At 35.7% G+C, this 19,220-nt stretch overlaps 1 protein-coding gene across 1 annotated transcript in view; it reads right to left on the minus strand.

The window, feature by feature from the left end:
• Positions 1 to 19,220, minus strand: part of DARS1 (aspartyl-tRNA synthetase 1) — a 41,337-nt gene that overhangs the window by 1,657 nt on the left and 20,460 nt on the right. Inside the window, exons 5-15 of the mRNA XM_055811762.1 lie at positions 18,318 to 18,420; positions 16,986 to 17,066; positions 16,469 to 16,528; positions 8,495 to 8,606; positions 6,366 to 6,500; positions 4,977 to 5,124; positions 3,865 to 4,011; positions 2,819 to 2,861; positions 1,998 to 2,078; positions 1,270 to 1,381; positions 305 to 376 (exon numbers count right to left, since the gene is read on the minus strand). Coding sequence (XP_055667737.1) covers positions 305 to 376; positions 1,270 to 1,381; positions 1,998 to 2,078; positions 2,819 to 2,861; positions 3,865 to 4,011; positions 4,977 to 5,124; positions 6,366 to 6,500; positions 8,495 to 8,606; positions 16,469 to 16,528; positions 16,986 to 17,066; positions 18,318 to 18,420 — 1,094 coding nt within the window. The remainder of the gene's footprint in view (positions 1 to 304; positions 377 to 1,269; positions 1,382 to 1,997; positions 2,079 to 2,818; positions 2,862 to 3,864; positions 4,012 to 4,976; positions 5,125 to 6,365; positions 6,501 to 8,494; positions 8,607 to 16,468; positions 16,529 to 16,985; positions 17,067 to 18,317; positions 18,421 to 19,220) is intronic.

Consider the following 19,220-nt stretch of genomic DNA (forward strand, 5'->3'; position numbering starts at 1 on the left):
TGCTTCCTTAATTTTCCTCATTGGTCACATTTGAAAGTTATATGCCTGGCTAATAAACTGGCATTTTTTTATTGTTATCACCTACTTTTTAAACTTGCCAGACTGTGCCGTTAATATTTTGCCTATTTATTTTATGATGATGCTTACATTTTAGCTTCTTGCCTTAAATTCTCCAGGATAAACAGCCCCACACATTTACCTAACAAGGCTATTATTCTGAATTTTGTATTGAATCCTGCTTGAGACTGAGCAGTTTAAATTAAGCTCAGGCTAACACAGAACAAAATAAAATACAGATACTTACCTATTCCACCACCTGCGTGTGGAGGTGCACCAAAACGAAAGGAATCGATATACGCCTTTATCTTCTCCAAATCTAGAGAAGAAAAACATTTCTCATTGGCTTAATGAACCCCAATCCCAACATACAAGTGACTAGAGGACTGCAAACACAACAACAAATTTACCAATTTAAACTAACTAACAGTGGGGCTCTACTTATTGAAGACATAAATTATCCAGGACTATCTAGAAGTTACAACACTTAACAGTTTTGTTTTATAATTTTGTTAATAACATAATCAGGGAAGAAATTCTAGACTGAACTCTTCATTTTAACTTACGGAAGATGAGGACTTCTTGAATAAACTGCAGTGAGAAAGTGAAGATTTAGCAACTATTTTTCCATCTTGCTACAGTGGGAGCTGCTCCTTTGCTACTGCCTACCTGCCACTTTGCCATTCACTGAAAGCATAATTTACATTTTACTCTTGTGATCTCCACCTAATCTGCTCTTTTACCCTTCTACTGTTAACTGGCCTTGTCCCTGCTAAATCTTTTTTCCTTCTTCTTAAATTTCACCAACAGAGAGCTTATTTGCTGTCAGTACAACATTTAAAAAGGACAGCCAACCAAGACTCTGCTAGAGCACTCTGTAAAGTTTGTTAGAGTACACAGAGGCATAACTGAATGAGACCTGTTTGTCTACCCTCAGTCTGTTCAAGCTTTTCCCTGCATTACATACTCTCTGAAATCCTTGGAAACAATTCCTTTTCATCAAGGTGTTGCTGGGAAACTAACTAGTCTCTTAATATAACCACTCTAGATCAAACAGAATTAGATGGGTTAACAGTAAGAATGGAACCGTACTGCGATTTTAGCACTACTGCCATGTAACAAATTCTGAACCCAATTCTTCCTCTAAAGGAAACAAACCCAATCATGATTTATATTCTTTTAAATTCAGCTTCACGTTGGTTGACTTGTTACCAATGCCGTGATGCTGGGCTCTTTCTGTCAGCAGCTGAGGATCGTGAATTCTCTGAGCTCCAGACAAGATCTCTTCCCCTCTCATGAACATATCATAAGAGTTAGAGCTTTTCTGGAAAAAAAAAGATGAGTTTACATACAGTTGTTCTATCCTTAAATGGCAAATATGCACCTCTCAATAACTTCACTTATGATACCCAAAGTTGTGCAGTAAGAGTACAATGTATTTGGAGTCTGACTGGGAATTACAGCCCTTTGGCTCCTCTCATTAGACTGGCAAAGTTCATCTACACACCCTCACATGTAGTTATCCTAGAAAAAGATGCTCTATAGATACTTACCCTGGGTTTAGGAATAAACTGGGGAATTTCTAAAAATGTAAGAAAGCATATTTTCTGTTAAAGTGTCTGTGTCTCTGGAAGACTGTTTTTGCCCCTTTTCAGTGATGGCAGCAGGGCTCTTGACCATGGAGATCCTTTCATAAAGCTCTCCCAATTTTAGCTAGATTTGTTTCTTTCTGGTATGTTTTCACCACTGAAGAGTAACTGTAAACCTTTTACAAGTCACGTAACACTAACCTAATCTTGTTCTCAGAACTTCAATTATAACAGCAGATCATATAAACATACTTTATACATTTTGTCAAGATATCCCTACACAGAATAATTTCAACTACGAAAAAACCCCACTGACAAATTTTTTACTTACTGACAAAAAATTTTACTTACAGGATTTACTGGGTCTGGCATTGTATAAAAGGGCCTCACAGCAAGAGGGTATTTGTCAAGAATATAGAAGTCTGTGTCATACTGAAAGAAGGTAATTGAAAACAGTGTAGTAAAGGAGAAAATGATGTAAAGAACAAATTACAAGAGGAGGACACAACCACTGAATCTTTGAAATAAAATAAAAAAAAAATTATATCTTTACAGATATATACAGATATATATACAAATAACTTTACAGAAATTTGACAGTATTATCTTCAAAAAAATAACAGTTATCAATAAAAGTGGTGTATTATTTTTCAGTTTTCCAATACTACTACTAGTGTAAACCTACAAATGTTTAGCAGTAAAATGTCTTGCTGTAGTAACAGGTACTTATTTTTATGCCAAAGATCTCATTTTCTCCTATTGATTCAGTTAGAATCTGGTTTGTTCTTTTTTAATTATCCTAAGAACTGGTTTTGGAATGTACTATCCTGTTTGGTGTACTCAATGTAACAGATGACAGAAAAATGTATCAAAAAATATATATTAAAAAAATTTAAAAGATTGAAAGTGTTTCAAACAGCTTACTAATGATAGACAAAACTGTCAGTAGATTAAATAAGCTGTGACAAAATGTGGATGCAGTCAGACAATTAAAAAATGCTCATGTTAATCCCAAACTCTTCACAGCTTCTGCATGTTCTGACATACCGTATTCTCAATGAGTGTGTAAAAAGTTGTTTTACATGAAGTAGGCATTTATATCCACCCAAAGACTCCATGACATCATGTTTCAGATTCAATGACAAATCTATTTATTCTAAAACAATTGTTACCTTTTCCTTTACCAGGCGTCCCAGGAGCTTTTCATTAGGTGTGCTGAAACAAATTATCACCAATAAAATTAAGTGATTTAAACTTGTACTGATTACATAGTTCATCAAGCTAAAAAGATTTCAAGCTACAGATCTGCTCCACCCCACTCTTTGGAAAAATCTAGTACTTTGTTCTGAATGGTTTGGTTTGTGCAGACACAAATTTCAGAAATAAAGTATATTTATTTCTGTTCCTAAATATTTTGTATTGGTCCTGGAAATCCCTTAAATTAACTGATACCTAAAGATATTCTTGCTCTTAATATAACTACTTCCTAGTCGTCATATTCTGATTACTGAAGAATTGTGTGCTCTGTTTCCTATTGGCATATACCTTCTACAGCCATTTCTTCTTGGGCACAATAATTGAGAAACATCCTAAGCAGTTGCTGGGGAAATTATTTTGCTCTATCAAACTCTTACAATTGAAACTCCTTTGACGCATGGATTGTTTAACTGTAAAATCACACATTATCCTAATGGTACTGGGTATATTTATGGGAAAAAACAGAAATGTTTTTATTTATTAAGTGTCTTCAGAAAAATTAAATCCATCTTTAAGCAGATCAGTGGAAATGCAATCATGACTGCATTAACCATTTTCCTGAGAGGTAGAAAATAAAAATGGGAAGGTGGTACTCAAAAGAAAGACCTTAATACTGAAGAATCTTTTTGTTTAATCCTATTCAAAGATGTGACAATTCACATGAAGGACTGCGATTATTAGAAAAACAAATGTTTCTTATCCTTAGAAGGTTCAAGTTACTCTCACTTTATGTTGTAAGTTATTTTCTTTTGGATTTCAGAGTTTGTGCATATAGTATATATTAAAAGAAGGGGCTATTTTCATATCCATTCATTTATTTGTCAAGGGGTCTGAATGCAAATACTGTTTATTCCTCTAAAAGCTTGTGTTTCCTTCTTGGAGGCTGTCAGTTGCACAGCACAAAACTGACACGTTACTACCACATTCACAAGACTGACACATCTGTGTACTGCCAAAGTACCTCAGATCTTCTTCATCACCCATCTCAACCCCAGCCTCTCTTAGCATGGCCACAGCTTCACGGTATTCCAGCCTCAGAGTTGGCTCCAAAAATTTAAATGGCTCACATGGGAACTGTTTGTTCACTGTCTGAATTTCCGTTTGGAATCTATACAGGAGGAAACAAGAAAAGAAACAAAATACAAAACAATCAAGAAATGTACTCTTCTTGCATCTAATAATGCTTTTGCAATGGCAATACAATTTTGCCACAAGAGGTCCCTCTTGCAACATAAAAAACTGTTAAAGCCACATCTGGAGAAACTGTTCAATCCTAATAATGTGTTTCATGTAAGTTGATGCATCTACGTCAATTATATATATGTTAATATTTTACTATTACTTCCGTTTTGTTCCTTTTGTAAGAAATAATGGACTAGGTCAATTTTCACAGTAAAGACACTGAGAAACCATCCCTTTGACTTTTAATATTTACCTGGTTTCTTCTTTGATTTGAGTGATATCCTATTTTAAATATAAAAGAGAAATTTCCTTCTAGACAGATGAAAAGATTTTCATTTCACTGGCAAGATAGTCTAATTTGTAAGCAAATGAAAACCACTTCCTAAATTCCTGGCCTGGCTTTTTACTGAGTTAAGACTGTGAATAATGGAAAATAATCTTTGCTGCTTTCAGGGCACAAATGCAGGCTGTTACAATAAATTTGGTTCAGAAAAGCTTTCTTAGATAGTAAATATTAATTTCAAAATAGAACAACCAGTGTACCTGTAGTGGCACAAAAAGGAGGACATTTTAAATTAATGATGGGTTATTTCTGTGAGGAAGTCCATCCAACATTAAACAGTAAGTTTTCTTAGTGCAAGCTAGCATACTCTAGGAGATGCAACCTGGGCTGAAAATAGACAGTTTGCTGGCCTATGGCTTGAGTGAACTTCAAAAATTAGGCACAAGGAAATAGTTAAGAGTAAAGCAAAAACGTTTGTTTCAAAGTTGTGTCATAAATCAGATTACTAACGATTATCTGACAAGCTGAGGATAAAATGCTCGCCCATTTCATACCACAGTGCCAGAGATCTCGAAGTTGCTCACGAAATGGAAAATGCTCTTAATTACCTTTCCTGAAGTCCCTTGAATATCTGCACCAAGGTATCTGCAATCTCATCTACCACTTCATGATAGTGGTAGTTAAAAGCCATTTCGATATCCAGACCAACAAACTCAGTCAGGTGTCTGTGTGTATTGGAGTCCTCAGCTCTAAATACTGTAAAATTAAACAACAGAAATTCTAACAAACCTGAAATGATCATTGCATTTTGAAAAATAACTGACAATCAATCACATCAGCATTTGGATCAAGTAGACAATGCTTTCTTTAGACATGACAATTCTCAGTGAAAAACAAAAAGAAAACTAGCTGCCTCAGAGCATCATTTGTAATAGTGACAGCATTATTGTAGCTGTGGTGCTCAAAGGAGACAAGACACACAAGACCTGTAGAAAGGCAGGATCTCGTTAGACCAACAGACAGAATGGAAAAAACAGACAAGCTTTCAGGCACACAAGAACTTTGAGATTTGAAAACCGCCTTTTTCAGAGGAAAAGGACGTGTGCACCTGTGTGTGTTCTGGGGTATTGGTTTTTTGTTGTGGTTTTTGGTGTGGTTTTTTTCAGATATATGAGTCTAATATAAACATGTCTTCCTATAAACCATGATTCATTTGTCAGTAATTAACAAGAAATTTAAGATCTCCTAAATTACTTGCATCTTTTTTTAATTATTTTATGAATTGTTACTTTTTTCCCAGCATTTCCAGCTTACATCTCTTTAAACTGGTCTTTGACGTCTTAGAAAAAAAATGCTGTATTAAAACTTAATTCAAAAAACTTATTAAAAACTTAGAAAAAAACCTAAAGAGGCCATGTACTATCAGCTTTTAAGAAAGAGAGCATAAGTCTGGAAATTATTCATTTTTTATTATTTAGTGACAGCCCAGTTGAAAGGATGCAGTTTCTAAGTAAAGTTATTTGGTACATACACAAAAGCAAGGGGTAAGCGTATGTTAATATGCAATCTGAAGTATGTAAAACCTAGCTTGCCTATTTTAACTGCTTACTACTGGGCAAATAAAGGCAACTAGGCAATGACTACTGAACATGGTTAATAGGAAACTATGGCTTTAGTAACCACAGGGTTGTACCATGTTTTAGTAACTTCATCGTACTATCAATCTCCAATGCAACTCTATATTCTTTCTCTTCACAGAACAGCAAGCACTGGAGTACTCCAGCCCTATTTCAGCATTTTAGTTTTATTCTAGCAACTTCTCTGCCAACTTTACTCTCATTAGTCACCCCAACTGAAATCTGTGTTTGGTAAGTGAAACTATATTAAGTGAAACCATTCAAAGCTTTCAGTGTGCATATTATCTTATTTTTATCACAGGTGCTAAAAGCCATCACTGCATACTTCACACACTTTGGATAAACCAACACTTTTCTTACCTGGCCCAACGCAAAAAACCTTTTCAAAGTCAGCACATATACACATCTGCTTGTACAGCTGTGGGGACTGAGCTAGGTAGGCACTGCTTTTGAAGTATGATACAGTAAACACATTGGCTCCTCCTTCACTGGCAGCTGAAAAGCAAATGCTTGCAATAATTATTAAAATAAAAATGTAAAGAACAAATCAGAGGTAGAATGATAGACTATTGGTCTTCCATTTAGAGATTAGAAGGAGATTTTTCATCAAAGCCTATTAGAGCAAAAAGATACGTCTGCATCCATTAATGCTAAGGGAAGTTTTGCAGCTCAGGGCTGTCACTCATCGTCTTGCAAATCTGCAAATTCAGTTGGGGTAGTTTAAAATGTTGCTATTCCCAGCTGTCCTTTACCTCAAAGTTAGAACAGGGAAAATGCATGCTTGTACCACCACCACCACATCTACTCGTGGTCCAAAACACTTCTGTGGAAACCAATCTTTACAGTGACGTAGGCTTCCAGATGCAGAGCCCAAGACGAAAGTGCATATCCTGTTTTGCCAGGATCATCCTCTCTAACTGAAAGCATAAATATCTCTCTGAGCCAAAACTATTTACCAGAGGACATCTGCCAAAGGTATAAAGCTTTTTCAGTTTAAGGCAATTTTCATAGGAGGTTACTTTGAGAGAACAAGAACCAAGAACACACACATTTGAATCCTTTACTGCAAACTGCCTACCAAAACTATCAGCTGAGTCACTTCACCTTTCAATTTCCCACTGTGTGGTAGGAGTGTTCTAGTTGCCTAACTTGCTAACAAAAGCATGCCAGAGTGAAATATTAGTTAATAATCTTTAAAAGTTCTAATGTTAAGATTACTCTAGGTAAATTACTAATTATTATTATTATTATTATTACTAACCATTCCACTGAGATTACTGTTTCTTTTCTTTTCATCACCACTACTCCCACTGAAATGGTTTCAGTGAATATTTACAGTTATTTGTGAATACAGGCAATTTAAAAAATCTCAGATCTTAAAACAGCTATGATATTAAATTCAAAGTTTAGTAAGGATTGCATCGACTTAACTTAGTTATTTTTACGAAGTATGATCTCATTCAAACAATAGGATGTTTGCTTGCTTTCAATGGTACACTGCACAGCAAGAATAGCACACTTCCTCAAAGGTCCTACATAAATAAACTACTTGGGACTCTTCAGTACTTCATGCTGTTTCAGCTGTCTGTTAGGAAAAAAGTTACCTAATCTTATAGTTCAACAATACTTTCTATGTTGAAAGAATAGTGCTTACACATATTCTGTTAAAAAGCCCTTTTTTACCACAATCAAGAGCTGTCTTCAAAAATACAGAGGACTATAAAATTCAGTAGGCAAAATGTATGCATATGAGTGCACATACAATGAGAGTAATACAAATATTCCACCCTACATTTTCCATGCTGTACGTTGTAGTGGCATCAACAAAACCTCAAAGGACACCAATAAGATGGGAGAAAAATACCCATCAGTAAATCAAGTAATTTGACTTTTGAAAACAATACAGCAGATCCAACAACAGAACCAGAAGCAAAATCCACATTTCCAGACCTTTAGTCAGGCTGAAACTGTTAGGCACGCTTTCAGAAAAATGACCTACCATTTTCTATTCAGCCACATACTCATTGCTAAAGAAGTGACATATTGTATATAATGGCATCATCTTTTTTTATACCATGATATGGTTGTTGTAACTTATTTATGATGATGATAACTTTATTTATTATGATGATAACTTACTATATTCTTTAATACTGGGAATGGAACTCACAGTGCTCAACAAGTGGAGAACACAAATTTGAAGAACAGTGCATACAATCTTTATTTAACCAAATTAAAGCTTTAAATGCACTGCAGAGTACATAAATCAGATGCATGTATTTGTCTTGTCATTCTTTTAACATCCAAAGTCAGGAGAAAAGTAAAGAACAACTTTGATACCTGCTAGGAAAAGTTTGCTATGTTGCGCCTGAATTAGAAATAGAACTTTATCTTTTTTAAATAAAAACTTATTAAATTTTTGGCAGATAGGTATGCTGAGCAACTGTAAAAGAAGCAGACCTGTAGCTGCTCGATCACATATACAGTACCTGAAATGATTTTGGGAGTCTGAATTTCCACAAATCCCTTGCGAATAAGAGTTTCTCGGAAAAGCTGACAAATACCCGACTGAAGGCAGAAGATTGCCTGACTAGTGGAGGTCTATAAGAAGAAGATAAAATAATGAATCCTAAGTTAGTTTTTCCTGACTCTGTCTCTTTTTCTGGACAGCTGGAAGGGTGAATTTCTTCTCTTAGGGACACTTGATCATTGCATTTGCCTAAACAGAGAAAAGTGCAAATTGGTAATTGTTTATTACACAAAATGAAACAGCAAAGGAAACAAGAGAAAATCCTCATTTCAATTTATGGCATGTTCAGTTACAAAGGAGGCACTACAGTCAATTCTACGTTTAAAGAATCACTGATTTATGAGAAGTACTTCTGCAAATAAAGTTTTCATAGTAATAAATTGAATAAAACCACTAAACCTATTAAAAAGCTTTCAGCACACAACTAGAACAAGTGCAGTAAATATACAGAGCATGATAAAAGCAAAGCCCTCAATAACTTACATAAGGTAGAAACGCTTGTGTCTATTAAAGGCTACCAAATAAAACATTTTTATGTAAAAACATAGCCATGTGTTAACCACGTACAACACTGCCACAAAAACATCCCAAAGCCAGGGTCTGAACTCCCAGCACTTAAAACAGTCCATATAACACCTGATCATGTGAACTGCTGTTCTTTTTAAAATCTACTCCAAAAGTACATTTAATTGAAAACAAAAGTAGATTTACCTGAATTAATCATCATCTTTTTGTTTATGCATGTGGCATAGTCAAGCTACTTATCTGGTTAGCAAATACCTACACTAAATGTTCCTGTAACACTCTTGGGCTTTGGTGTGAAGAAAAAAAAAACCCTTCGAGAATGCTGAAAACACTGCAATACGTCAACACTGAACTCATATCTGATTTTGTGCTTGCAGTGTTTAAGACCTGACAGTTAGCAACCCAGAAGCGTTTCTAAAACCTAACGAATTCTTGCAAACAACTAAGAGAGCAGTTCTTTACGACAATCTGCGTCATAGCACTGTTTACTTCTCCTTTCTGAAAGGTACCCAACTTTTCAGTTAGGGTAAGAGCAGCCTTGTGGGCTTTTTCACATGACTCTTACCAAACCACAAAACAAAAAACCCCCAACCAAAACAAATTGTATAACCACCCAAATTTAGACAGGCAGTCAGTAGGTATGTTGAAATAAAGCTACATAAATCATCTCTGCAAGACAGGTAACACGTCACTGAAAAAAACAAAAGAGAAAACGGTAAGAATACTGCAAATCTGTAGTAGTTTGGAGTTATTTGCAATTTTAGCTGACTGATAAAGTATCTCAGGAGTGTAAGTGGTTGAGTCTAGTAAATAATAGCTAGCAGTTCTCACTGTCTGATAGCATTAACCGCAGCTGCTACTTCCACTACTTTCAAAATTAAGGAACTGAGGTTTTGAGCAACAGTTACAAAAGTACCCTCAAACTTTTTCACCTTTTTTACATGCGTCTCCCAGAATCAGATATATGCGAACACTTCGCCCGAGTTCTGGGCATAATTTGGCAGTGTAACATCAAAGCACCAGGATGATTCAAAAAGGTATTTATTTTATTTTATTAACCATCTCCTACCTGGAAGTTAAAAGCCATTTTTCCAAGCGATAACAACTTAAAACAGTCACATTTGGGTTTACCAATACAGTTTTTGATAAACTAAACAAATTTCTAAAAATGCAAAGAGACAAAATGTGTAACATTTCTTTAAAGCAGCATAGTAACAATTCCGCCTCTACCTTTCTAATGAACTCCCACCAGTTTCATGCCAGAGCAGCTAAGAATGGAGTCCTAAGTTATACAGTCCTAGAAAAAAGAAAAATGGTTGCTAAACCCCATCTCAAAGCAATTACTTGGTCTGACCTAAAAGTGTGCACAGAAACACATCCAGTCGATAACTAACACAGCTCTCCACTAACAATAGATCATCAGGTAGTAACTCCTTCTGGCTTTAGAGAGGATGCAGAGCAAAGGCTTTGTCTTCTTAATCTGATCTATAATGATACATTATGCTTAAAAAAATGGAAGCAGCCAAATTCACAGATCTGGACACTAAAGCTTTTTTTTTTTTTTTTTTTTAACTACAGACCAAGAAAAGAAAAACGGCTGTTCTCTGTAGGTCAAATTACATCTGACAAGACCACTCTTCTTTCTACCAAAGGTAGCTGAGTTTCAGTGCCCATTCATTCAGGCTGCCAACAAGGGTAACTGTTGAGAATTTGTGATACTGCAGTCTCCTTGTAAGAATTAAACAGACCAACAAGACATCTGAGATAAGCTCCTAAAGAACTGCAACTGTCAACATGCAGTGGAGTCAAATGGATGACCTCAAAAGTTCTATGTTGCCACTACAACTTTCCAAAGATTTTAAACATGATTCTGTATCTACACACGGAGCAAATCTTCTCAAAATTAATTACATATTTTGCACTGGTATAATGTTTAGGACAAAAAGCAAGAGAATATACCTGAAGAAAGTAATTCAAGCTGTTATCCTGTCTTTGGAGAGATGCTGGTATGTGTATTACCATGTTTGGTACAATGGTAGGTAACGCAGTCACCATTTGCACTACCACACTTAGGTACAACACAGCAAACTTGAGAAAGACAGCTGTCAAAATGAATTCATTTTTACCTTAGCCTTAAAAAATATTTTACCATGGCATTCTTTTCCTGTAGTGTTTACTCTAATATGAACTCTTCCACATATATATTGACAAACTATCTTACCTGAGACTATGGCAAAGGCAGTAAATACGCAAGAGTTAAACAGAAACCAAAATAAACTCAGGCCATTTAAATGCTGTTGCAGTTAACAGTGTTAATGTTTTAACTTGGCCTGCAGAGATGATTTTACAGGAAAACTTGTTATTTTTAATAATCACCTTTGTTACAGAGAGCAGAAAATACCTTTAGCTAACAATGCTGAAATACGACGGTCATAACCTCACTCTAATTTCACCTGCCTGTTTATTATTTTAATGCCACAAAGGAAAACACTAATAATAATAGAACAGAGATTATTTTAACACTTTAAGCAAGATTATAAAAACAATTCCCACATTTCATTCAGCACAAGCTGCAGTGTTAGAATAATAGCCATGTAAATTGCCAGAGACCAACAGATGTGTTTCAACAGAATTGAGGGCAGTTAACACCTTAGGAGAGATCGTATCTCAAAGAGGTGCGACTGAGGCACTGACATGCAAAGTTGTGAACTTTTGTTTTTACTCTCAGATCAGCTGTAGAACTTATTCCACTCTCACCTCAGTTTGGCTTTTTTGTTTACTAGCTGAACAATCACTAAATTCGTAAAGTAGGCTAAATAACAAGGGGAAATAATGTAATCTATATTATTTTAGATATATACATTATTTGAAATAATTTAAATAATTTTGCAATTCCTCTACTATATATATGGGAGATTAAAGTTTTTCTAGGAAATAGGATTTATGTTAAGTAACATTTTTTTAACCCCAAAGCGACTGAAGTAAACTTTTATTCAAATGTCAATATTACTTTTAGTATAAGAAGATACCAACATGAAGTTTGTTGTCAAAACAACTGGAGCTGTGTTATGTCTTCACTACCAAACCACTATCCACAATAAAATAAACCGTACATCTGCTTGTTCATTACAGCTTGAATTCAGTCAGGAAAAACAAAGCTGGTAAAATGAGTAAATTGAATTCAACACAATGAAATCAAGCTTGAAGTAACCACTTATTTTGAAAAAAAATGCATTAAGATCAGTGTACAGTTAGATTATCATATAACATAGTCTGACATCCATAAACTACTAAAGATACAGTTTAATGTTTATGCTTTACCCTGAACAGTTTAAACAAGATAATACTGACCCTAAAAAGACTACGCTTTGGTCTCAATTAGCTGTGCATTAGCAGACACAATTATAGCATCAGGGCTGCAAAATGCATATAATTGAAGTCAAATTTGGACAGATACTGTTAAGATAAAAACCCTGCTGGAGATAGCAAATAAGCCAGGACAAGGACATCAGTCAGGTCCATTGTTAAAACTGAATGAGCTGAATTAATTTCTTCTTCAGAGGAAGAGAAAATAAGAACCAAAATCCTAAAATCAGTGTTTTACGTGTCTTCATTTTTTGTCTACCACAGATCTTAATGAAATATGGTTTCTGTAGGTGTTTTTATAGACATGGAAAGTCTACACATCACTGAATACTTCAGTTAAACTTAACAGCAGAAAAGTAAAGATGTAAAAACATATCAGTGGTCCAATTTGCCTTTTTAAATTGTTCTGATAAAGGAACAGTAAATCAAACATCTCTAGAACCAACTGGTTTGACCCTCATTAAGTTATAAGGAAAAATACATACTTAGGTAAACAGTGGTTTCCTCACAGTCACCTGTGGTTTATGTAAAAGAAAATTTGGTCTGTATAAGGGCTTTTATTTTTTCTTCCCAACTCTCTTGTCTCTATACCCCTGATTTTTCTACTCCACAAGTATGTGATCTGTATTTTATGAGTTAACCCATCAGGAATAGATTCATTCTTCCTCAGTCCTCTTCCTTGGAAAGGATTTTTAACACCTCTCCACCCTAATTAGTCACCATTTTCCCTCCATACATCAGAATAACAACTATGGCAATAGCTTGGGATCTTGGCATTTAAGTACTTGGCATCCCTAACCTCAAACAGAATTACCAGACACCTCTGGGAGATCTTCCTCAGCAACTACTCAGTCTATTTTTACATGTACACACAATGGAAGTCTTACAATCTCTGTAGAATACTTTGCGTATTACATCTCCACCAATGTAACTTCCTTATTATTAACTGCACTCCTTCTATTACATCATAATCAAAGTCTCCTTGTTATACATCATAGCTGGATGGAGTGATGCTATTTTTGGAAATCCAGTCCCTTTCACTGATGTAATGATTCGAGTCTCGCAGCTCCACTTTATCACAATTTGGCCCTATCCAATGAACTCAGTGGTTAATCACTACTTAAAATTTAACGGCTTAAATACTTTAAAGACTGTACTTAAAGGGACAAAAATTATTTTAGTTCCATACTAGGGACTATTTTTAGTCTGAGTCTAGCCAAGATCTATGCACTTAGTTTGTTAAATCTTTCTCCAAAAAATAGTATCTCTTATTTTTGATGTTTGATGACTCCTCCTTCCTTAGAAAACTGGGGCAGTGAAGAAACCAGAACTCGGTACATATATCTGTGGTTGGACTTCCTCCCATACTTGTAGGAACAGATCATCACAGCATCTCTGTTAGAACTATTCTGTCACCATTCTTCCCTGCTACCCACGATTTGTTTTTCCTAGAAGGAAGAGGTATGGGACAGCAATGCTAATAGTTTCAGATATCCCTCTGCGCTTTTAACATTACCATGTCTTCTGATCCTCCTTACAACATGCTTACTTAAGCTGCACACTTAGGGGCTCTCTGAAGTTCCAATTCATACTACAGCTCCAGTCCATGCAACCAAATCATTGAAAACAAATTACTACTTTTTGTTTTGTTTTGTTTCAGTTACTTTGAAGGACAAACTGCCTTTGTGCCCCTGCTCTCATGATTCCACTGCACACAGTGCTTAGAATGTGCACATACATGTGTTCTCACTGGGATTTCCCGTTTCTCCATTAAACACCTTTTCTGCTTATTCAGCTCTCCCTTTTAAAAAAAGGTCAAAGTAACACATAATTATTTAGAATCTTCTGCTCCTGCATAACAAACAAAGCAAGTTTATGGTAGGCATGAGCCTACTGTTACAAAATCATCTGCTTTTGTTCTGAAGCAAATAATGAAATGTGCAACAGAAAAGACACACAGACAAGTGTGACACAGTCAGAAACTTTTTCCATACATAGGAGGAAGGCAGGATAGATACCTAAGCCTAATCAAGGGAAAGCTGCGGCCAGTACATCCAGCCTCAGATACATGCAGATGATGAGACTTAAGGCAATGAAGTACTGAGATTTGACATTTCATCCTTTCATCAATTTTGTAAAAAGTTAACCTGAATTTCTGTTCAGCATGAAATAGCTATTTAGCACCATGCTGTGGCTCCTGTTGGAGCTAAGGAGAAAAATAGCTTCTGTAGAAGGCAAAGTTAAGGTTCAGACCTCAAAACAGGGTGCCAAACGTTGCTGAATAAATGGTGTACTGACAATGGTTCGGACACGTAAGTTAGAAAAGGTTATAGCAGCATCCATTTAGCTCACCATCTGTACTCTCCAGGCAAAATACTGACAACTAATGTTCTATTACTATACCGGCAGAGATGCAGAAGAAGTATTGGAAGAGTGCTGCTGGACTACTGAATGTGTACAGGGATGGAAGAACTTCAGCCCACTCCTTTCTGTTACATCTCTTGTGTTTATTCTGGCATTACAGTCTCCCTTCTTTTTCCATTACTATATACCTTCTTAGGTTTTACTCTTCAGATGCCCTCATCTGAAATACAGCCAAGGATACTTTCATGCCATTATTTTCAGCTCATATTTTTAACTGTTATTTCCCTTTGTATTATTTCTCTGTTTTCTTTGGGGTTCTTGGCTCTTTCCCATTTATTATACAGGTATTTCATTAATTTCATGGATTTTCTTAAGTTGCTCTGAAGTGTTGTTGAGTATTGTTCTTCATCACCAGAATTTCAAAGAAAACCTGCCCTTCAAGCATCCCATAGTTGCCTCTTCAATTTAGTACACTGCCTTACCACTACCATAAGTCCACGATCCTTTACATGATTTCCACTTTCAACCATTAGCATAGAATTCTTTTCATCAAAGGCTTAATTTAAGACGCAGATGAAGAGACCAATAGGATGACATACTGAGTATCCTGAAAAGTAATCACAAACTGAAGTCGTTTACAGTATTATACATAAGGTCAAGTGAGAAGCAATTAACTTTGGTCCAAGCAAAACAATTTGCACAAGTAGTTTTAGTTGCTGAAATAAGGAGATCAGATGTTCAAATGCTTTAAGCATCCCAGTGCCAGAACACTTCCAAATTTTCCAATAACTGACTTTTGATTTCCCAGGCCCATAGACTGATTTACTGAGAAACTGCCATTATCAGAGCTTTGAAGGCAGTGCTAGATACACCATAAAAATGAGCTAAGCACACTCTTCATTCAATGAAAAGTTAATTACAATTTTGTTGTGCAGAGCCAAATATGGGAAAAGACCAGAAAGCCTCATGTCGATATGAATGGTTACTTACTTCATACGCACTTAGTGTTAGCTGTGGTTTCATTATAAAAGAAAAAAAGTTCTGTAAGTGATTTAGTAGATCATTTTCTGCTGATGATCAGAAAAAGTAAATATTTGGGAGTTTATGAATTCAAAGAAGTCTGTCCCTCTGAAATGAAGAAAGGTGTTTCAGAAAAAAAAACAAAACAGCATATGAATGCTGTGGAAGAACCAAAGAGAATGAAATTGGTATCATAGCCTTGTACAATTTCACTTGCGAGATACGCATTACGGCACTTAAGTTACATATTAAATTCAAAACTTCCATCTTATGCTCCAAAACCAAGCTCTTACTACAGTTTTTGGTTATCAAAGACTACATTTGAGAAGAAATGTTGTCTTCAAATTGTTCCTATTCAGCCACCTTTGACATTTGTAAATAAAAAAGCCCTGATGTACATAGTCACATGACAAATCCTAAATGTTGATCTTTAAGCTACCAGTAAAGTCTTCTTCGATTAATGTCAGGAAAAGTGAACACTTAGGATTAAAAAACCCTGTGTTTCACAATGCCACTCAAAAAAAGAAAAATACATTGTTTATTTTTCCTCTGGCCAGCAATACACTTCCATCAAATCCACAGCTTTTATTGCTTCACGGGTTAGAAATGCGAAGAATAAACAATTGCAGGCAAGCATGCAACACAGCAGGTTTCTTACCCTCAGATCAATTACTCTGTTGTCCAGTCTTGTATCTTGGTTTACAGTAGCTCTTGCATCCTAAATGGTTGTGCAAAAATATATAATGAATACATACACCTCCAACCCCTGCACCCAAAAAAACCCCAACAAAACAAAATAAATGGAGAAAAACATTCTATGGCTAAAAGCCAGGGCTACTTCTAAGTTCAGTAGAATTTCTAGATCATTCTAGAAAGAACACACAGCAAACTGGCAGCATAGCAAAGATTAAGGTGTAACTTCTGCCAGAGGTCACAGGCAGAACTCAGCTATGAGGATCCAGAAGACACACACACAAGATTGCAAATGCTCTGTTTTTGACCTTCTACTGCAGTTCAACAGACATCAAAGCTATGGAGATTTCTAACACTTCTGGATAACATAAAGGAAGTAAAATGCATGGCCAGCAAACCCCCAGAATCACTGCATTAAGGCTTTCATGCTTTTGTTCAATTACAAAGACAATAAAAAGTATCTGAGGATGCAAAGTTTTCACCTCCTCTCCTTCCACTTCTGGCCGAACAGCATCATCCAGCTGTAAGGGCAGTCGGGGTTCAGCTAAACTGATCACATAGATCTGAAATTGAGACAGGAACAGAAATAGCATGAGACTCAGCTCAAAAGGAGGTGTGATTTACAAAAGGGTATTTCTGGCATACACTTGAAACAGTGTTTGCATAGGCTGTTAGCTGAAAGACTGTGATTTTATTCAAATACTTGAGCTACACGGGTGCATTCTCATGACAATACTCAAAATGCTTTGTTCTTATTTTCCTTTTGAAAGATTAAAAATGTCTTTTTTCCTTCTGGGAAGCACTGAGTTGAGCAAGTACACACTGCCTGAGGGAAAAGCCTACTGGCATGAACGCCAGGTCTGAAACTACCAGATTTCACAGAGTTTTAGGTTCCGATTCGAGCAAGATCATCCTCTTCTTGTCATTGTTAATGTAATATTTACTTATCATCTGATTATATCTGAAAGAGCCATTTCAGACTGAAAATTTATGAGATACCTAAAATACAGTAAGAAAATGAAAACCACCTTCCCTTGCCTTACAATCTAGTCATAGGTGAATTTGATATTCTTTCAGAAAAATTGAAGCATATGGTAATCTGCACATATATTTCTTCCAGATCTGCAGATTTTCCCCAACCATGTTAGTTAAAATTTACTTTACTGCTCTAACTATAATAGCCCTTGCACTCTACTCTTGAGATGACTGTTTCAGCTGCATTGTAGGCATACAGTTTTGGTTGAAAACCTTTAGAAGGAAAGGATATTACACAAAGGTTTAAATACGCTTTCTATTTAAACAAATTACAAAGTTGCACTTCCTCCAGCCCTACAGCACAAGCTACAGATATTTTAGATTTCAAGAGCTTCTATACTGTTAAGCCAGCGCTTTACTTTTGCTGAGGATTATGTATTCCATTCCATGGTACTAAGGGGAAGATTGTAACATTTCTGATAAAGAAGAAACTTCTGACTTGCACTTAGAATGAAGTAGATGCTTTATTACAGTATCTGCTGCAGTTAAGAATAAAAAACTAGAATTACAATCATTCCCAGCCAAATTATTCTAGTGAGATATTTTATTTTACTTGGTACTGTAATTCAAATGGCAGATAAAAATAGGAAATTCTAAAAATCTGATCTCTTAAAACCAGAAATGTTCATGTACGATACACTGAAATTTGTAGTTTAAAGCAGTGTATTTCTCTGATATAGGACTGCTTATTGACAAAGTTTATATATGCAGATAGACAGACAGCCTAGCAGATAATCTCTCAAACAATTAACCAGTGCTCCATTTGCTAAAAAAATTACCCTTTGAACATGAAGCTCAACATCTTGCTGAGTACAGCCTCCGATTTTCTGATATGCTTTCCTCACAACGCCTTCTACATCCACAATGCTCTCTTTGTTGATGCTGTCAATAAAGATAGGATAGGAGGCTTACTAAATCTCATTGCACACTTCACCAGACTCAGCACCGAGCACTAGGATGTTCACGTACTGTACGGACTGCTCGAACAACAAAGCAGAGTTAAGGATTTATGTAAAGTTACTTATTATATATATAACTGAATAATGAAAGACTTCGCTAAAATATTCCCAGCCACAATAAATTCAAACCGGAAGACTTGGGAGGGAAAGAATTATGATTAAGCTTAGTGCTCACTCATTCTTTTTGTGTGTATATATAAACTGACAAGCTGCACAGTTCTTTTTCTAGGCCACGTACACTCATGCATGTGTCAGCTGATGCAATTATCTGAAAGATGTGTCTTAACCAGCAGAACAACAAACTGAAAGGAAGTCCTAGATCTGGAGGGGAAAATAAAAACTGATTGAGCTTGTTTAAACTACATGACTTGTTACTGCAAGATTCTTGTAAGTCATTTCTTTATGACAAGGGACATCTTAATTGCTCTCTGCTAACAGTCACTAATAGTACATTAAAACACCATATAACATCTCGAAAGTCTTCCAAAAATACGATCTAAAGTATGTGTGCTATAAGTAAACAATAACAAAATCCTCAAGAGTGCTAGGTGAGAAAACGATGTGTATGAGCAGTTTTTACTTAGGTATTTAAGGATACTGGACTTCAAACCAGTAATTTTGTACATATAATCTCACCCCCACTGGAAATACATTTTCACTCTGTCTCTGCTAGCCTGCTTACAAAAGGCCAAATACCATAAAGTATTTCTTCTTACGAAAGCT

Source organism: Falco peregrinus, chromosome 8, assembly GCF_023634155.1.
Source record: "Falco peregrinus isolate bFalPer1 chromosome 8, bFalPer1.pri, whole genome shotgun sequence".
Lineage (NCBI taxonomy): Eukaryota > Metazoa > Chordata > Aves > Falconiformes > Falconidae > Falco > Falco peregrinus.